Source organism: Mirounga leonina, unplaced genomic scaffold (assembly GCF_011800145.1).
Source record: "Mirounga leonina isolate KUSES-001 unplaced genomic scaffold, KU_Mleo_1.0 Mir_179, whole genome shotgun sequence".
Lineage (NCBI taxonomy): Eukaryota > Metazoa > Chordata > Mammalia > Carnivora > Phocidae > Mirounga > Mirounga leonina.
Window position 1 is genome coordinate 2,780,620 of NW_023270466.1, and position 21,743 is coordinate 2,802,362.

The window sequence follows — 21,743 nt, forward strand, 5'->3', positions numbered from 1 at the left end:
CCAGCTTAATGGCCCACTTTCTGCCTGTGTGTCCTAAAGCAAGGCCTGTCTATCTATGTATTCTACCAGTGACCCAATTCCTAAGCAATATCACCATCTGAAAACAGAATTACTGACATAAGAGCTCAAGAAACCCTACCCAGGCTTCCATCCTTAAATATAAATAAGATTCAAGATCCAGCATACACATGAGGATGATAAGCACTGAATGTAAAGATCCAAAGAGAAAAAACTGACATTGGAGGAAACAAGTATTTTAGGAATCAGAAAAGAATTAAAAACAAGCAAGTGTTCTCTGACTTGAGATGTTTATATACATAAATCAAAGTTAGGTAGCTACGAAAAATGAATCCTAAGATAACAAGAAGGAACTCATAGAAATTAAATATACGATGCTGAACTAAGGTTTTCAATCACAAGTCTGAAAGAGAGTCAAGAACATTTTCCAGAATAAAGAGCAGAGATAGAGAAGGCTGGTGAAGAAAAGATAAGAGACATAGAGAAGCAATTCATGAGAGATAATTCATACAGTTCAACTATATGAGAGGTGACATAGGCTACTAAGATTTCCAAATAGTAATGAGAACACAGAAAAATGGTAGAGAAAAAATGAACAAAGAAAAAAACCAGAAGGCAATTTCCCAGTGTTGAAGAAACCCCAGGCCTCAAATTGAAAGGTCTGCCAAGTGCCAACAGGATAAATGAAAAATCTATCGATTTGAATTATACACTAGGACAATCTTGATGGTAGGGAAGAGAAGGCATTTGATCTTGATGCTTAGGAACATCCTCCTTCCAGTGGCCCAGAAGTTCTCTGTGTGACATTAGACATGTGGAAAAGAAAATCCAGTCCTGGCACCTACTTAACCTTGTAGCATACAGTATTAAGCTGGCCGTTTATCGAAATAAATTGTGTTTATCACTTTTCAATTTTTAGTCACATAAGACACTTAATTGTACCATATCATAAGTTGAAGTACATAATAACAGTCATGACAGAATTGCAGTAAAGGTCAAGATCAAAGAGTATGTGAAGTGACTGGGGTAGAGGAAAGGTAGGGGGAGCTAATAGGCTCATGATATACAGAAGAGTCTAGCATAATGGCTTAAAAAAGGGTATGATAGATTATCAGTAGAAGAACTAAAAATATACAGCTCCCAGTTATTGGGAAAAGGTGGGAGATAGTGTGAATAAAATCTTTCTCTTGAAGAGCGGAGAATTGCTGAGTGTCTTAAACTGGGAAAACAGGAAGAGAAAGTATACGTATTGATTAGAGTTCTGGAGGAAATCCCTAGAAAACAAAAATCCAAACTGGATTGAATCAGACACCCAAGAGAATGGGTTTGAGGATAGGGAGGCATGTAGAAGGGTACAATTTCTTTCCATCATGAGTTCTTCAGTACTATTTGATTTCTTACCATGTCCGTGTATTGAGTTCCTGAATATTTTCTTGAAAATTAAAAGATAGGGCTTCTTTTCTAACATCCAGAAGTTCTGTTTGCAAACACAACAGCCTAGCCATAAATTAGGTTAAGCCATACAAAATAGCTGATATTTGTCACATTTGGGCCTGCACAAATGAAAACTTCATTTAGTTCAACTTAAACAGTTTTCAGATTTGGGACTTTAATGTGGACATGTGTTAACATGAAGATCCAGTGTACGATCAAGTCCTTGACATCCTGGCATTTTGGAAATGTCATAATTAATTATGGCCAACATGGCCCTTCTTTCTGACCAACATTTCAAGCCCCACTCAACTTATAAGGGAAAATTCACGTGGCACATCTTCCAACCCCAAATCCTTTACTCAAAGAATTTGACTCTTTTTCTTCTATACACCCTTAACCCTATATTTTTTTACATTTGTCACAGCAGTTTTGATAGTCTGCCTTTGACAATTGTTATTTGTATATTTGCCTCATCTCTCTGTTAGACTGCCCATCCTTTGGGGGAAAGATTCATGTTCTACTGGGGGAGATTGCTTGGTTTTGAAACCAGTCTGAGCTTGCCTTGCCCACTTTCCAGCTGTGTGGCTTTGGGCAAGTTACTTAACATCTTCAAGACTCAGGTACCACATTCCCTAAAAGGAGAGAGTGATGTCTCTCCGCAGGTCCGTCAGAATGTCTTGAGAAGAGAATGTGTGTACAGTGCTTAACACAATGCCCAGCACACAGCGGCTATGTATTTAACATCCACTGACATCCTCTTCTCCTTCTTCATCCTTGGGTCTTCCACACCACCCAACACAGCGCTCTTCACATAGATGCTTAAATGGTGAAATGGGGGGGGGGGGGGGAAGAATTGAAAGATGCTACAAGTATTACAAAATCCTTTAAAGAAAATAAACATTAACATTACCTTCCAAAATGTGAGTTCTGAAATAAGCATATTAAAGAGGAAATATCATCAGACTCTGCTTTGCCTATTAATTGGACAGAAAGCCCTCTAGAGATGGAAAATATTTGGGATGCACCCAAAAATCTTGTCTGTCACCCTCCATCTTTTGGATATTGGCCATGTATCATTGGTTATGGACTCTCCTGGAATCTGGGCAGAGTCTAGAGCCGTGGAAAGCAGCCTGAGAAGCTGGCATGAAATTCTGGACCTTATAAAATGACCACTGGCCTTCCACTGTGCCTTAAGCAAAGCACTTGCCCCTTTCTCTTGAGTTCAGAGCTTCCCTCATAAAGACTCCAACCTGCTCTTCTGAGGTTGGCCCAATGGCCTCATGAGCCTTTCCTGAGTGGCCCACTTGCCTTGTACTTTGCTTGTCCTTCCCATCACCATTGATACCATTGTGATCTAGAACATGTGTGCTAGAGTGTGTGCACAGAGAAGATAGTCACTATGTTTACATTAGACACAGGTCAGGGAAGCCCTGAATTCCCACCCAAAACTAAAGATGTCTTGCATGATGAGAGCATTCAGGTAGGTGTACATTGGTAAAACCCAACTATCTTGAAGAAGTCGATTAAGAAACCATAATGGCTACCAGTTGAAGTTACTGAAGGAAGGAAAGCTTCCATGGGGAGGGCACAGGAGTGGAGGGTCTCAGATGATAAGACAGGCACCAGTGTTGAACCCTCAAATGGAGGCTTGTGCATACAGCTTAGGAGGGGGTGTGGGTCATGAAAGGGATGTTTTCCATCCTCGGGAGCAGGAGGAGCTTTAGAGCTCAGGGACACAGGGTCAGAGGGATAGACAGATAAGACCCTCTGGCCCACCTGCCAAGATTTCGTACAGTCACTCGGCATAATTATTCTTGAAAATATAAACATTGCTGGGGCTGACTGACAAGTATTGTTCCAGCAGGGAGGGCTGTCAGGGCAAATCAATCCAATTCCACCACATGCCAGTGTGTAAAACAGATATAATTTTGGCTGTTAGGGGCTGTCAAAGCGAAGGATGTGCCGTATGTGTATTTTGAAGTATGGTGTTCCCTTCAGTCTCACAGCTTGAAAGATGATTTCTGGGGCTTTCCCCCCTCCTTGGATGTTTTCTACAAGAAGCGTTTGGATTTTAACTTCAAATAACCTGATCACCTTTATCTCCTGTGACTTTGGGTTTCAATAATCTCCATTCCCTCTCCCTTCCCCCACAGCTGCCCTGCTCTCATTCAGCACCGGGTCTTAAAATTTGGTTTAGGATGGAAGGGTCCTTTGCTGCCTCTGGATGTTGTATGGGGCATCCAAGTAGCTACTTGGTGTCTTAATGTAAAGTTGCTTGCAAGAGTGTCTTGCCCATCACTGGACCCCATGCCAGGCTTAGCCTGAAAGCTTATGATGGTCTGTTCTTTTTTTTTTTTTTTTTTAAAGATTTTATTTATTTATTCATGAGAGACAGAGAGAGAGAGAGAGGCAGAGGGAGAAGCAGGCTCCCAAGGAGCAGGTAGCCTGATGTGGGACTCGATCCCAGGACCCCGGAATCATGACCTGAGCCGAAGGCAGACGCTCAACCATCTGAGCCACCCAGGCGCCCCTGATGGTCTGTTCTTAGTGGGCCCTTCCGGAATCCCCAGAAGTCTACTTCCTCCTTCCTTGGCTCCATGCTGTGACGAGCAGCAGAGTTGAGGCCTTCAGAAGGTGGCTCACTCAAAATCTCTACTCTCTGTTTCAGAATGTTTCTGGTATCTCTTACCCACTGGACCCTCAATGGCTTCCCCAGGAATCTCTCCTACCAGTTCCCTTCCTCCCTCCCTTCTTCCCACTTACTTCTTGTTTACTCCTGTGCCCCCATCAGGCTCATTTGTGGCCCTTTCTCCTGCCTTTCTTAGGTGCCCATTTTGATCACATGGCTCCTTGTTCTCTGTGTTGATCGCCTGACATGTTCTAGGCCCAGCAGTGGGTATAGGGAAATCACATCCCCAAGGCATTCTTGAGCATTCCCTGAGACCTTGATTTTTATGCCATTCTGATAAGATGCCATCATATCTTGCAGTGCTTTTGCCAAGGGTAGCTATTGTGCTGTGTGTTTATTTCTTACAGAGCTCTGCTGTAAGCACTATTCTTTTTTTTTTTTTTTAATTTTTTTATTCTCATATTATCCCCATACATTGCATCATTAGTTTTAGATGTAGTGTTCCATGATTCATGGTTTGTGTAAGCACTATTCTTAAGAAAGAACACTATTTACTCTATGGGCATGATTGAGGACATTGATCCCCTGTGTAAAATCCACATTCCTTCAAATATATTTTGATATATATATGATATATGATATATTTTGATATATTCCTTCAAAAACTAAATGCCATGAAGAATCTCACTTACCATAAGGAATCTGTGTGCTTTTACTTATGGGTAGTCAACATTTTATTAATTATTGTGTTTCTCTTTTGGTTTCTGCTGCCAGGAACCTCAGAGCCAAATTATGACTTAATTTTAATAACCATGTGGGACCCCTAGAATCTGCACATTTGCGTTTCTACTTACCACCTTGTCTTGGCCTTCTATTCCACTTTCCTGGACTTGAGTTTTTATTTGAGTGTTTTGTTTTTCTTTGCATGGTCACATCAAGTACCTACAATCTTTTGTGAATGAAGCAAAGGTGTTAGTAAAAGATACGATAGATATGAGTATATGTGTTTTTCTGCTCCTTGAGGTTGTGAGTTGCTTAAGGACAGGGATTATTTTGCTCATCCCCCCTATCCTTGGGGATAGTGGGCCCCAGAAAAATGCCCAGGCTATAGTAGGTGCTTAGTCAAGACTTATTGAACTAAATTGGTAAAAGTCGACCCACATATCCCTAGGTGGAGAAAATCCAGCTAATCTGGCTTTTCTTTTACTTTGTTTTCTATAAGAAGGCCAAGGCAAAGTAGAATATTGTAGTAGAAAGAATTTTAACTCTGCCTGTTACTGGTTGTACAACATTGGGTGAATTACTTAGTTCATCTGATCCTCTTCTTTTTACTTTAATTTGAAAATGGACATAAGGATACCCTACCGGATTACTATGAAGATTGATAATTCTTGTAAACCTCTCAGCACATTTTCTGGCCCATAATAGCAATCTGCACATGTTAGGCCCCTCCCCGTTTCCTCATTTCAGTGGAAATAGCACTTGGAAAAGGATAAGTGGGTCCCTCTATGACCACGAGTAAGTCAATTAATTGCGGTGTCATCTGTAAAATAAATGTGACTGTTGACCTCATTTGGAGAGATATGAAAATTAATTGATGGTAATGCACATTGGGATTTTTTGCTAAAAAGTACTTAAGAACAGCTCAGTATTATTACATGTTCTTTTTCATCATAAATATTATTTATGAATATTTCGCCTTGTCTTGTCCTGGTATGTTTTATGTCTGTGGTCTTAATTGCATTTATTTCCAATTTAGTGCCACCTTGTATTTTAATAAAAATGTAGATGAAATTCAAAACCATAGTTCCAGTCTTTCATGCAACTTTATTTTTACAAGGTGGATGATTTTACCTGTTTCAATATGCTGCCCATGAAATAGACAGTAAGATATTTAGTAAATGACATTTGTTCATCCTGTATAAAATCAAGCTCAAGCTTTTTCCAAGGTATTTAAGTTTTATTTCTTACTTTTTGCACTCATTTTATTTTGTTAGCAGTTTTCTGATGAAATTCTTGAGTATGAGATGCTTGGTCCATTTCAGATGATAAATGTGAGCATTTCAAGTATTTCTGATAGAAGAGATATTAACTAGATGAAATGCCTATTTCCACCTTAATGCCAAGAGGCCCTCACTGCCTTCAGTCTCAAATGGGGGCCTATGTTATAGAGTCCTGGCTCTGTCACCTTCTAGCACTGTGGCCCTGAGGAAATGCGTCACTATTCTGAGCCTCACTTGCTGACTACCAAACATGAGGAGGTTTAAGTTCTTTTGCCATTATAGCATCCAGTCCTTTGAGATGGAAATGCTAAGGCTGACCCCACACTCAGGTTTGTAGAGAAACAGAGAGATTGCATCTACTGTAGAATATTGTCTTCTAGAGCATATTACTTTTTACCTTTCTGCTTCAAACTCTAGAATAGTCTTCCTTGTAACTTTAGATCACTTAGTACTTGGCATATATTAGAGATTTCAATTAATGACTCAATTTAAGGGTCATAGGCTGAGCAGGATATGTCCACTGGGCCAAGGGGCTTTCTATGAAGCCGCATTACTGAGGAAATTAGAAGGATACATTTCCGAGTTCATCCTTAAGTGGGTAGTTTTATTTATTTATTTATTTATTTATTTATTTATTTATTTATTTATTTCGTTAGTTTTAGATTTAGTAGTAATGAATATGGACATAGATTAATACTTTATCTATAGCCTGTGTGTCTATATAGAATATCTGTTTCTGGGGGATACCGATACGAGAAATTTGATTTAAACCATCTGAAACTGCAAGCGTCTCTGTAAACTACTGAAGGTACTTGTGAGAAAATGCATCTGTCAGGGGTTGTAATGTGATACTAACACAAAACTGGAAATCTACTCAGTTCTGGTCCTCATGAAGCAAATGACCAAGGGCACCAAATTTCCACTCTGGAAAATCCCATTAATGGCAAAGGCATCCAGATAGTTTTCAGCCACTCATCCTGATTACTATTGCTGGTCATCAGTTTCTCTCTGATTCCATAGAGTAGATTTGTTCATACAATAATTTAATCCTGTGCTTTGTTTTGACTCTATTGGGGTACATAGGTCAGTCTGCAGACCATATGAATTTGGTGTATTTCCATCTCGCATTGATACCGCCTCATCTTCTAGCACGGTGAATTTTAAAGAGGAACTTTTCTACAAAACTTTTTTTTTTTTTTAATCAACTATTGTTTTGAGTTTTCCTCCAAGTGTAGGAAGACATTTATGGTAGAGTTTGGGTTTTTATTTATTTTTTTATTACTTGTTCACGTTGGGTTTGAGGTGATTTTACTCAAGTCTCAGGAGTTAAGAACAGACAATTGACTGATCTCAGAAAAGGAAGCATGTAAAAATTTTACATACTTACCTGATAGTTTATTTATCATGGAATCTTTAGACTCACTTCACTCAGAATATTTTGTATCAAATGAATCCAAATGTTCATAAGGCCTTTTAAGACAGTGTTATTCAAAGTGCTAGTCCACAGTGAAATCAAGAGCTTGTGCAGAATGTGAATCAGTGCATTGCTTCCTTCATTAAGACAGTCTTGCTCCCAGAGAAAGTCACCTTAATGCCATCCAGACAGCCAAACCAAACCTCCCAGTGCCTGGCTCTTGGCTACACTATTAAAAGACTCAGATAAATGGTAGCCCAGTGTTTCGGCAGCTTAGGCAAGTTACTGAACGTCTCTGTGCCTCAGGCTCTGAGAATGATGGCATGGGTAGGGTGAAGAGGAAGAGTGTAAGCCAGGAGATCGGTGGATAAGAGGAATAACCAGTGATGAGGGGGCAGAAGTGGTATAGACTGCTGGATCCTTAAAATAGATTCTTTGAGACAGCTGAGGCTCTGGCAGGAGAAAGGGGGTAGTGGTCAGAAATTAAGCACACAGGCCCTCAAGTACCTGGGAAAAGTTTGGGGGATGGTCTCCATTTGAGGCCACAGAGGTCCTCTGGGCATAGCCAAGATTTTATTTGAGTCAAGGAGGTCGAGGGAGGCTTAAGGAGAGGTTGGGGACATAGGGAGCTGATGCGTGAAACAAGGCCAGAGGGCCCCTGAGAAGGTCTTTGAGGGAGATGAAGGGATTGGCATTTATGAGTGGTGTTGGAGTAAGAGGTTGGGTAAGGAGGGATGATACCCTGAGATGGTCCGAGGACTTCCGGTGGTGACGGATGGAAACAGGAGTTGGGGCAGGTGGGGATGAGCCCTGATGCTCTCTTGGAGGAGATTGGGAAGAAATTCTTAGCTCAGTGATGTGGGAGCTTCAGGTTAGTTGTCCCCACCCCTGACCTTGGAGAACTGGGCTGCTTTATTGCCCACTTGAGAAGATGGTTGTCAGTGAACTGAAATGATATTTGATTAAATAGTATTTATCTGTGGTTGTTAATTACTATTGGTACCTTTTTTCAACAAATATTTGTATAGCACCAGCTATTTGCAAAGCACTGTGAGGCCCTGTCAGGAACACAAATACAAACACAAAATTTTTCTCTCTGCTTCTGAGTGGCTTCTAGTCTTATAAAAGAGAAATTCTGCTTAGAGGGAATCCATTGGTAAAAATCCATTCATATAATCTATTATGTCCCAAACCAGCAAAGCAATTAATGCAAAATAGCCCATTTCTGAAAGAAAAGATAAACTTGCTGCTTTCAAGGTCAGCATAGAAAAACCAGTCCCATCAATTTTAGTTTTAAAGGTGATGGAATTATGGCTTTATCCATAGCTTTATACACTTCAACTTATTTCCCACCAACTTCTTCTCTTAGTTAGAAAATTAAAAAGAAAGAAAGAAAGAGAGAGAGAAAAGTGTAAATCAAAAGCAAAAGAAAAAAGTTAAATACTTGCCTCGATTTGGTGAGAATGTAAAGTAAATCAAGTGGCAATTTAATTCTCAATGAACGTGTGACAACCATGGAGTTAAATATTAGATTTAAATATGGCAGCTAATTCTCTGCAAGAATTACATTTGTCTCTTTATATGGGCACTCTACCTAATGAACACATTTCTCTTAAGTTCAGCCATTGCTACTGGAGCATGAGAAATTAATATACATTCTTATATTCATTAATATTGTTGCTCATAAAAGACCTTTTGATTTTTTTTTTTAATCACCCTGTGTTCCCAGAGGGTCATGGAAGCTGTCATAGCTCCAAACCACATGAATTATCAGGGGAAAAATCCTATTAAAGCAAAACCTTAATCACCGCTTGCATTTTATATGAAATTGTATCTAAAAAGAAACTGTAGAGCAGATCCATCAACATAGAATGAATAAATAAGTGGTGGTATAGTCCTTTCAGAGAATATTATAAAGTAGTAAGAGCAAAGGAATTACTACTACACACACACCGTAACTCAATGCAACTCAATCTCAAGGATATTGTTGAGTGAAAAATGCAAGACATGGAAGAACACACATTGTATGTTTCCACTTATGTAGCAAAGTCAAACAATATCTCATTAGGGATATATCATTAGTAGCAAACCTATAGAGGAAATGATTAACACAAAATTCAGGCTAGTAATTACCCCTGGAAGAGAGTGGGGAAGTGGATACCATCAAGGAAGAATAAGGTGTCATAGTGGTGTTTTCACTGTACTAATGATGGTCTATTCTTGAATGGGATGGGAGGTTTACTTTATTTAAACTACAGAAATATGCTTTGTATTTCCTTTTGTTTTCACAATGCAGTTCACATTCAAGAAAAAAAACTTTTAAAGAAAGATCATCAAATTTAACCACAGTAATAAATCTTCCACGGGCTCAGCACCTGAGGCATTGCACATGATTATAGGAGATAGATGGGGTTGCTTTTAGCCTCGGGGAGTTTACAGATGTGCAATGATTGGGAGATAAGCCAGAATTCAACTAAGCATAAATCATGACATACTATGAATTCAGAGAAGGAGGACTTTGGTGGCCAAAGTTGTCTTGGAAACCCTCTCAGGAAGAATTTGAACTGGCCTTTGAAGGGTGGAAGAGTATATTTACTTTTTATTGTTTATATATTTCTATTTCTCTTGCCATGTGTGACACGATTTGCTATGGAAAAGAAACTTTGTGCATGTACTCTGGATTCAGATAGACCTGAATTCAAATTTCAACTCCTCCGTTCCCACACTGAGAATCACTGAAATTTCTGCAGGCTCAGTTTCCCCACTTACAAAATATGGAGAGGGATGCTTCCCAGGGCTGTGGGAGTAAAATGAGAGAATACTGTTAGCTACACATTCCAAGTTCCAGAGGGCTTCTCAATCTCTTTTTAATACTGCCATTCAGGGATGAGGCATCCAGAAAAGAATGGCAGGCAATGACCTTGTGGAACCCTGTGCTGAGGATGGGAGCATTTGATGGTCAAGGTGAAGAGGCACAAGCTCCCACTGCAGCTCTGTCCTCCACAGAGTCTCCTTTTGGGCTTCCCACTGGCTCTGTCCTTCTGAGCAATGCTTCGTTCTGCTCCCCCCCCTTGCAGCTGATGGGCTTCCAGAGAGCCTTGGCTGCCTCCTGCCTTGTTCCTCAGGAAGAAGTACCGATGAGTTGATGTGGACCAGCTCCACTCTAGACTAGAGGGGGAAGTATTCTCTCTTCCTGCCATGCAGCTATTCTTGTCTCTTCTTGGCTTTGGAGAGCCAAGACTAGGGTATGATCTTAGAGAGGGTTGGGGAAGCCAGCCGTAGCATGGTCTAAACATTTCTGGAACGAGAAGTGAGTCTCAACCATGGTCTAGCCCGGCTCACCAGGAGGACAAAGCTTTAACTAGCCATGAGGCTCACTCCTCTGAGCCTCCCTCCTCTAGAAGTCTGAGGCATCTTAACAAAGAAATAGGGATTCCTGGCTCTCTCCCTGCCTTTCCCCACGAGACACATGACAAACTAGTATATGCAAAGCGTCTGGCTTGTGAGAGGCCTGCCGTTAATGTCCCATCCTTTCTCATTTCTCCCCTCTCCTAATTTGGAAAGTTCATTAATGACATTCTGTAGCCAACGGGGAGGTCACTCTTTCAGTTCTAGTGAAAATAATAATTGAGCTCTGGAGAGCACGCTGGTGCAACCTCCTTCCAGCCACTTGGGGTGGACAGTGAGGACGGATACTGAGCCTCTCCTTTGGTTTGCTGGTGCAGAGGGGAGAAGCTCAGGAGGCGGGCCCCTGACTCCCACCCTCTGCCTTCATCTCCGCGTGCCTTGATTCCAATTTCCATTCTGTCTTTGTTTTACAGTTGTTCAGCACATCAAGAGACATAACATTGTTCTGAAAAGGGAGCTAGGCGAAGGAGCCTTTGGAAAAGTTTTCCTAGCTGAATGCTATAACCTCTGTCCTGAGCAGGACAAGATCTTGGTGGCAGTGAAGGTAAGAGAACACTCCAGAATGTCTCATTATCCGTGGTCACACTCACATGTGGAAGTACGTTATTTCATGTTGTATTCAGCCAGTTCAGGAGCAAATTATGTCTGCTCTGGTGGATGAGTTCAAATTTCCTGGAACTAAGTGGACAGTGGGAAGGGTGTTTTGGGCACATCTAACTGTCGGAGCTTCTTCTCAGGGGCGACCTACCAGTCCATAGGCTGTAAATAGCTCTGGGCTACTCTTCCAAGTCAATGCTAACTAAATACTGGATGGAGGTCAGTAGGGTCAAACAGAATTCCTCCCGCCAAGTCTTGGAGACTCAATCTGTGTCCTTGCATGGCTCAGTGCTTGTACCAAGCTCAGGTGCAGCTTGTCCTCAGCGGAGGCTCTGGGAGGGAGACTGGAGTTCGCTTTCCCTCTCAGTTCTCTGTTCTGCTGACATCTTCTGTTACACCTGTCCCTGTCCCTCCCAAATGTTCCCAGAGCCCCAGGATTGAATACAGTATGGGCATGATTCCATCCTGGGGTGGATGGTATCTCTTGTAGATTCCACCACCCTAGGAGACACAAGGTTTTACTGAAATAAAGGAGGCTGAAAGTCCCTACTTCCCACCACTTCCTCCCAAAACTCAAAAAGGAGACCTGGTCTTGAGTAAGATAAATGTTACTGGAGGGGATGAAATTTCCACTGAGCTCTCTAAAACATAAGAATTAACAAAAATAGCACAAAAGACTTCAGCTGATCTTTTACATATGCATTGTCAAAACTAAAAAAAAAAGAAAACCCAACTCACCAAGGTATTGAATAATATATGTAAAAGACTTAAAAGAGGCATATATTTATAAAATGAATTAAGTGGCAAAGGAATATGGGCTTGGCTAGTATAATAAAATGTAGCTTCTTGGCTTCACGGAGGATGATTGGGTTTTGTTTGTTTCTGCCAAACACAGGATGTTTATAGAGTGGTGTTTGTTTACTAGTTACAACCAGGACAACCTTTCATATTTAAAAATCAAATGTCTAAAAAAAAAAAATCAAATGTCTATTTCATTACTGCTGTACTTAGCATTGAAATACTTTAGTATATACATAATAGGTAATTGAGGAGAGAGAAAATTCTTCTGGAACTTACCCATCCTGCGGATTAAACACAGTTTCTGTTAAAATTCATCTAAATGAAGAAACAGTGCATTTGCTTTCCTGATACCATCTAGAGTAACCCAAACTGAGTGGCACGGAGGCTCTTAGACTCTCACCAAAGGTTTTTAAAGCTGCACTTTGGAGCAAATAAAGGACAGAACTTTCTAGGGAGGGTAAATGTAATATCAATAAACATCATCTCACTAAGCTAGGCAAATGGAGGGGGAGAGGGAGCCAGAGGAGAGGAGACAGGAAGGTGAAGCTGGAAAGATGGGAGGTCAAGTGGGGTAAAAGGTGTAAAATAAGAATCCTTCCGTGACTCGGGGGGGGGGTGCGAGGGGGGGGTTCCTGGTTGTGACTGCTTCCTCTTTTCTTTCATTTACCCAAAAAGTTTGTTATTTTTTAAAGCACAAAATGTTCAGAACATTTGGCAGTGTTCTATCTGCAGTCTTCGCTTTCCTCTGCAGCTTTTCCCCGCACTTTGGGTAAATGGGACCAAAAGGTGCCTCTATTTTTGTAGATTCGTAGACTGATAAAATATGAGAGATGGAAGAAGCTTAGGGAAGATCTGATCCTAATCTAGCCAAGAGTTATACCCAAGGACACTGAAGACCATGGATTCATGTTCTGGGTTCATGTTTTCCTCCCACTGATATTTGGAGGTCACCCAGGGAGCTAAGTCAGGCCTTCAGACTCTGAATTCAGATTCTTGGGGGTCAGAAGGTGAGCATCTTTGAATGTGAGAAAATTCTGGGAGATTAGGGAATCCTAGATGACAGTGTAGGAGTAGCTGAGGGACCTCAGCCAGATATGGAGAGGGAATCACCAAATTTCCTAGTGGGGAGAGCCTTTCATTTTAGTGTCATTCTGTATTCTCTGCCTGCTTCGCTGTACTTCTCTGAATGCCCTTGAAAACAGGGTGTTCCCCGGCTAAATCCACGCACCCTCAACTCCTGCATTCATTTCCTTCCCAACACATGCTAAGACAGGGCTTCAGGGCCTGGGCTGGTCATGATGAAGGATCAGCTAGCGTCAGCTGGGTGTGGACAATTGCCCTGCCCACAGCCTGCTTCCATTTAGGCACATCTCCCACTGCTATTATCAGTGAGGATCCTCCCTGGTTTGAATCCAGTCCCAGTCCTAATCCCACCTCTGACCTAGACACAGGACCTGGTCCTCATAAACCCCCTGCCAAAGAAGTTGGCGAATTCATGACCTATGGTGAGTGCTTGTGAATCAACACTGCTAAAAACAAACCAACAAAAAAACAACCAAACCAACACAAACTTAATTTTCCCCTTTATCAACTCCTGACTCCCTCTCTGCTAGTTCCTTCTTATTGAAATTCAAATGAAACTATTATTTCAAGTTGAGAGGATGAAACACCTGCCGCTCAAAAATTCATTCCAACTTCAAGGTCGCACACCTAAGACGTCTCATCTCCACGACCTTGCGTGCAAAGTCTTGTTGCAATCAGAGGCTATGTTTGCCTGAATGACTACTAGCTTCAGAGAGGATGCCCATTTTCACTTTCTGGGATCCAGAGGCTGCAGCCACCCAAGGCACGAGTGAGACCTTCCCCAGCTCCAGGATGAATGGATCTGAATAACACATGGACCCCTTACAGAGCTGCTCTCACCAGCCTGCCCTGCTCACTTTTCGGGCTGTGGGCTCGGCAACTGGAAGTGTATTCAAACACTATCCCCTGAGCCTGGGAGGAAAATTTCTATGGTTCAGTCCTAACCACAGCAAAGCGATTTTTTAAGGAATGAGACGAATGGAATGCAGCTTCCGGGGCCCTACCCAGCCTGTCACCTCTGAGGAGTTGCCGCCAGAGATGCTCCTCTTCCATTGGAGGCACCCAGAGATGTTTGACAGGCTTTCTGCCCGTTGCCTAGCAACCCCTGCAGCATTGATTATGCATCTAAGAAATAGCAGCTATTGTCCTCTTTCCTTCTCTAGAAGGAGCTGACTGGTTTGAAATCCAAGGCTTTGCATTTAGACTGACAGATGTCAGTTTCCTGTAAATTCTGGCATCACCTGCCCCAAATGATTTAAGAACTTGAGGGATCTGCAGGAGCAGGTCTAAGACGGAAGTGATCCTAAAACACTCAAGAACCCACGAGGGCTGAGCACGCCTCTCCCGTTAGAGGATCTGCTTGTTTGGAGCCAACCAGATTGACCTTTTCTTTATATTTTTTGGATGACCTTTGTTTTTTAGTGAAATGGATGCACCATCTCTTTTTTTTCCCTTTACACTGAATTACAATTGAAGAACCCATAAAGGGGATGAGGAGCAGAGGAACCCATCTTTGATCAGAATGAGTTACTTTACCTTTAAGTAACTCAATTGCCAAGGAAATGCTTCATGGTAGTTTCCCTGCATTAGCTGTGGGTTAGCTATTTTTGGCTCTATCCAACCTGCATTTCAATAGCTATGGTGCCTACAACATTTTCTTGTACTATGAATGCACACTGATTTTTGTTTTTTAAATAAAGTGCACTTCGTAGGATTCATGGCCTCTTTTCTCCCTCTCCACTAACTCAGGTGTATTTCTAGAAACAGAAAATGCTGCATACAAGACAGACTTTAGAAATCATATAGAACCCAAGCCTCATGTTTTATAGATGAGAAATCCGAGACCCAGGGAAGTTGAGTGACTTCCTCGAGGTGTAAGTTAAAGCGAGTGAGAGGCACCGCACAGGAACATTTGAGACTGGGAATGGTGAGATCTGACTTCAGCAGGCACTTCTTTCCGGATTTTTGCATTTCATGATTCTGAATATCTTCTTGTTAACAGAGGGAATAATGATGATTTTCTTCACCAAGGGTTTTGGCAAAGTTGACTGATAAGCCCTCTGGCACATTACCATTCTGCAGCCCCTAAGTAGCATCCAACATGTTTTGCCATTCCTACGTCTGGAGAGCCCTACCTCAGCCCCTCAGTCCACACAGCTGCCATTAATCCATCCGCTCTCCGTCCAAGTTGCTCATCTTTGGGGAGACCTCCCCTTGCCTGATCTGCCAGCTGGATCAGACCTCCCTATTATATCTATTAAGGCATCTGTACTTGTCCTTTATAGCCTTTGTCAAGGTTGTTAATTCTATATGTATCTGTCGGCTTATGTCATCAACGGCATGTGTGTATCTCCTCCGTTAGAGTGGCATATCCTTGAGGGTGGAATCCATGCTTTTTAGCACATTGTCTAGTATCTAGTAGCATGGAATAAATGCTTGTTGAATGAATGAAGGGACGGACGGATGGACAGATAAACTATAGAAAAAAGTAGCCTTTGAAATAGTGAAGAGTCGCAGTTGGCATTTCTAGGTAAGGAAACGGTCTGATGAGCTACTGATAGTCATAGAACTTTATAGCTGAGAGGAACTGTAACAATGATATATATATAGAATAATGTAATCTAATGAGAAATCATTTTAGAAATGATTAAACCACCATGCAGATATATAGAGCTATTAACTGATGTTCTTTAGCTTAACTCCCACATTTTGCCAGTGAGGAAATGGGAACGCAGAGAAGACGAATGACCCATCCAAGATCACGTAGCTTGAACGAGGGCACTTAATGTCAGATCTAGGACTAAAACTCAGGCCTCCCCATAAGTCTGATGCTCATCATGCACCACACTTTTTACTTATTGAATTTTTCACATGCCCTAGTAGACCCAAGTGAAGAAATTCAACACAATGCCACTTACCAAGTAATGCAAAGGTATGTGTTAGTTGGGCTCATTTGTGTGTAAGGATGAGAGACACTTCTGTGTTTTTCTGAGTAGAAATGCAATTCAAGGAAATAGGTGGAAATAAAGAAACTTGGAGTGAATATAAGCAAAACATCATAACCAGCTTTGATAAGAAAAATTATAGAATACTTATGAGAAACCTAACTCAATCTGGTTTAAGCAGAAAAGGAAATTTATTTGCTGAAGCTACTGGAAAACCTTGCTATTGCTGTCCTAGTTTCAGGTACTGCTGGTCAAGGAAATCAATTCTCCCTGTATGTATCTCTTGGCTCTGCTTTCCTCTGTATCAACTGTATTCCCAGACAGGTTATCCCCTTTCCACTGTGGGAAAGACTTGGCAGCAATGGCTCTGGGCTTAGATCCTGCCATCCTAGCAACCCAAAAGAGAGCTCCTGTTCCCCAACAATTACACTGATGTCCAAGGGCCAACTCCTACTGGCTTGTTCTGAGTTGGGTCACCAGGTCCTCTGACTCTCTGGATAATAATCTGAATATCCAGACTTGAGTCACATACATACCCCTGGAAATGGAAGATGGGGTCAGCTCTATACAACACACAGAGACTGAATGTGGGGAACCATGGTTTCCCAAAAGAATATTAGAGATTCCATCCTTGAAAGAAGCGGTGAGGAGCTGAGAAGAAAAAAATAGAAGATGACCAACTCAAATAGGAACTGCGGGGCAGAAAGGCCTCACTGTGACTGAAACACCTGGGGTCTAAAAGCTCACTCTGGATCTGAGGTAGCCCTTAGGACTGTGCCTTCTTCATCCTCTCAGCAGGAGATATCAGGGATTGCCCTCTAGGCTTCCCTGCTGATGGAGTCCAGGTATCTCTTGCCTTTCTGCTGCTTCCTAACACCTGACTCCTGCTTCCAGGCCAGTTGCTGCTCATGCAGTCTCTGTTCCTCCATACAGACTGCTCAAGAAGGAAAAGACCATGTGTTCAGTGATTCCACTCTGTCTTCACCAGGTCACCTACCTGTGGCCCAACCATCCAAGGTCGTCACATGGGACAGATGAGGCCCTTTGTTGGGGAAGAAGCGACTAGAGCCAGTTGTCTCAGAACATGGATAGGGCAGAATAAGGGTTCAAAAAGGAAAACTCATTCTCTCCCATTCTGGAACAGTGAAACAATCCATAGACGAGAAAGGGCATTGAGAGTTCATCAATTCAAGTGCTCTACCCAGGCACAAATTTCTCTAAGACAGGTGGCTCTTTTCTTTTTTTCTTTCATTTTGGGGCTTTTTGTTTTTATTTTTTTATGGTAGTCACCCTATCAGTCCTCACATCTTGATTAATCATGAAGTTTTCCACCAATTCCTCCCTCTTCCTGTGCTCCCTCCACACTTCTCCATGGATACTGGCACGTGAAATCCTTGTTCCAACAAAATGGAAAAGGAAGATGACAAGATGAGTATATTAAAGAGAACATTCATTAGCTCTGCCCCAAAAAAGGAGTTTGTATACTTTACCAGCAGACAATGTTACGGAAAGTGCTATCCACTCCCATCTTTACAAGTCTCTAGGAATAGAAATTATAGAAATTTTAATAGTGGCTTATTAAAAGCCTTCATCATCTTTATGATCCAGACATTATTTAGTAGATTTCTATTGTACTTTAGTGTAAGCCCATTTTTCCCTGGTGGCGTGCATGTGTGTGTGTGTGTGTGTGTGTACATGCACACTCACATACACTATGGGACGGAGAGTAACATCTTCCTGGTGAGAACCCCCTCCTGTACTTGAGTCAGGTAGACTCCAGTTACTACGTTGCTCCATCCATGTCCCCTTTCCAGGAACTTCAACTTTTAACCTTTGACGGGAGATCTGGTTTTTGTCCTGTTAAGTTGTCTTGTTAACCCTCTTTTCTGGCTCATCTCCAATTTATTCCCATTTTCTCAGAAATGCTAAACCCAAAACAGTGCATTTCACTGGAATGAGGACTCCTCTGGTATTGAACACAGCTGGAGGCTTCACTTCACACTTCTATATCTCTGGAACCTGGGCCTTGCAGTAGCTGTGCTACTTTTTAATTGACTTTAGCATGATAAGCCATCTCCCGATTGAGTTCCGATCTACCATGATCCATCAGCAACTTTAGTGAAATCGGCTCTGATTTTTAATTGTATTTAAAGCCGGTAAATATATTGCAGCTGCCCTTACTGGAGGACTTCTGATTCATTCCTTTGAGTCAATATCACTCGTATATGACTGTTGCTATGAATTAGTTTCATGTCTTCCAAAGACTTAGCATTTGTAATATGCAGCTTGATGTAATATGCACACATAAGCTGTCAATTTCACCACCCAAATTAGTGCAAGCATTTCAGAGCATGTGAATTAGGACTTGGCCTTGTGTTTCCCATTGGATGGTCGACTCGTTAGATTCTGAACGGTAAGAGTTAGCGTGGCTGTGAAAATAAAGATAGCAGCAATCAACACCCTGGCTATGAATCTTGTATTTGAAGCTGTCACTTGGTACATAATTAAAGTCCTCACAAAGGCCAGTTACATATGATCGAGTTGATACACACAGAGTGTTGCTTTCTAGTACGCAGTGAGCACTGAGTGTGATCAATTTCATTTTCATATCATCACTTCATTAGTTTTTACATTTGTCAGGATGTAGGGGAGCCACCTAATGTGCCCTCCTTAGTTTTTAAGATCTTCTATCAAACTCTTCCTATCTCTGAATGTATTACAACATAGTCTTCCAAAGTTCACTTTTATAAGAATTTGATAAAAGCTTCCTCTACCATTCTTTAGAAGAGACCCTATAAGTTAGAAGAATCTCATAGCATTGGGACTACAGCTTACTCTAAATACCTGGCTAATCATTGCCCGTGAAAACCTTACAAGAAGGGTATCTGCCTTAATTCTATTTCAGTCTAGTATTGTTTTCCAGCAGTCCGAAAAGATATATTGACCCATTGATAGCCTATTGATATGGCTTTTATAGAACAGTATTGTCCAACGGAAGTATAATATGAGCCACAAATGCAAGCCACATTTGTATTTTTAAATTTCCTAGTATGTACATTTAAAAAGTAAAAAGAAACAGATGAAGCTAACTGTATTCATATATTTTATTTAACTCGACATATCTAAAATATCATTTTAACATATTGTTGATATAAAAATATTAATGAGATATTTTATTCGCTGAAAGTTTCCAAAATCTGGTGTGTATTTTACACCTACAGCACATCTCAGTTTGGATTAGCCATATTTCAAATGACCACCATCCACTTGTGGCTGTTGGCTACCATATTGAACAGTGCAGGTCTAAGAGTTATCAGAAGAGTCAACAGTCTCCATTAGCGACAGATCTTGACCCAATGAACCTGACCCAGAAGAACTTAGGCACATTGACAGACATTCTCGTGCATCTTAGTTGTTTCCTATGGGGGTTTACTCACTGCCCTCCCATGGCGGTGGGCATTGGGCACGATGAGGGCTCACCATAATGATCTGTTCTTTTCTTATCCTTCACCTTAACTTTGTTTCTACCTTGTTAAAAATTACAGGAGAAGAATATAAGACCTGTTTAAAAAAAGGACACACACAAAAAATAAAATAAAAAAAAATTTAAAAAGGACACAATCTCTGTTTTACCTTGTGTCTCCTAAACCACCTGTACTTTGAAATGCATGATCATTTGTCGTATCCTACAGCATCCATTCACACGGACGATTTCAAATAAGCTCTCTTGCCTCTCCTACCAGCTTCTTGTTAGTTAGCCTTAATATTTCGTGGAAGCATTTGAAAGGAATGTTAATTTTCCTTTGTTTTTTTTTTTTCCTGACTTCTATTTTGCCTTCACTAGTTTCTCAGTTCTGTGCTGAAGTTTATTGCATGCTGCTCAATTCTCCCAACTCTGAATCAGTGTGTGCTCAAGGCAGTAATTCGCTGTAGCTCTGGATGAGACCTCTCCCTTGAGAATGTCTTCAGAAAAGGATGGTAGCTTTGAAGTGTCAGGAAATTCACCAGGAATAAGAAGAAACAAAACTACAAAGCAGACACCAGGAGTAAGAAAATAGCAATGCTCAACGATGGGGCAAATATGCCTGTCAAAGTGGTGGCGATTGTCAGTGAGGGAAGCTGCCACCTCATGTCCATTGCCAAGGACTTGGGGAACCAGCCAAGCCTTCCTTAATTGAGAAAAATGACAATCAGCCATGGTACAAAAACAGAGATGATTTTTATAAATAGGGTTGATAGCAGGATTTTTCCAGCTTCTGATTGCTGTCTGGCTATGGTTCCACCCTTAGAAAAATTCTGTCCTTCGAGTGCCAAATTCAGAAGATGATTTTGCCCAACTTGTTACTGCCATATTTTCTGAATCTCTTAAAATAGAGTTGAATCATAATTTAGAAAAAGGACCCAACATGCAAAAATGGATGGGCACATAGGATGGAGCTAGGTTTGTGGGATGCTCTTGCCCCATGAATAGTAAAATCTTTCTTAAATCTAAAAATTTTACTGAAGCACAGCTTCTGACATTACACTAAGAACAGTCTCTTCCTGCAGTAGATTGCTTTGGGGAAATTGAAATGTTAGATGCTCGTTAGCTCTTTTAGTTTGGTTCGTGCCCCCCCCCCCCCGAAAATCCTGTCTTCTCTCCCATCCTACCCCTCTACCCCACTGCCTGACTCTCTCTCTCTCTCTCTCACACACACACACACACACACACACTAGCACTCTTGAATCAACACTATAAAGCTAAACTTAAGAAAAGAGGTTACATGCAGAATTTGTTCACACCTTGTGATGATAATGGCCTAAAAGGGTCAGGAGCCTTCTCTAGCTCACTGTTAAAGAAAGGCTGAGGCCCCAGCAATAAGCTGTCCCAGTGATGCAGGGCAGCCTCTGAGTACGGAGTCTTGATCTCTGAGAAGACACCACAGGCTTCAAAGGCTTTCAGCGGGGGGAATGCGGACAGCCTCCAGGGCCCACAGTTCCCATGGTGGGGGGCCATCTCTGTGCCTTATCCATGCAGCTTTTGGCCTCCTGGAGGTTTTGATTTCAAATATCACTCTCTACCAGGACCTGGGACACATCTCAGCTTACACGGAGGACCTCACTCATTCCTCCCGGTGACCCTGTGAAGTAGATGATATCATTACCCTCACTCCACAGAGGAGAAAATCAGAGTTCAGAGAGGTCCAGAGCAGAGTCAGAATTTGAACCCAGATTTTTTTTTAAATTCTAAGCTAGAATGCCTTCTTTTTGAGTACCACCATTGTGAGGACCAGTCTTTTGACTAGGAGAGCACAAATTTTTGTGGCTAGCCCTCCAGGAGACAGTGAATCGGGAAGTCTCCTCTTCATCCTTACATCCTCCTGCCTGCTTTCTCTGCCTGTACTTGGACCCGTGTGCCACCTTTCCAGATG

At 41.6% G+C, this 21,743-nt stretch overlaps 1 protein-coding gene across 1 annotated transcript in view; it reads left to right on the forward strand.

The window, feature by feature from the left end:
* The window catches only part of LOC118023318 (BDNF/NT-3 growth factors receptor-like), a 177,838-nt gene that overhangs the window by 85,332 nt on the left and 70,763 nt on the right, over positions 1–21,743 (forward strand). The window contains exon 3 of the mRNA XM_035024406.1: positions 11,320–11,450. Within this exon, the coding sequence (XP_034880297.1) occupies positions 11,320–11,450 (131 nt within the window). The remainder of the gene's footprint in view (positions 1–11,319; positions 11,451–21,743) is intronic.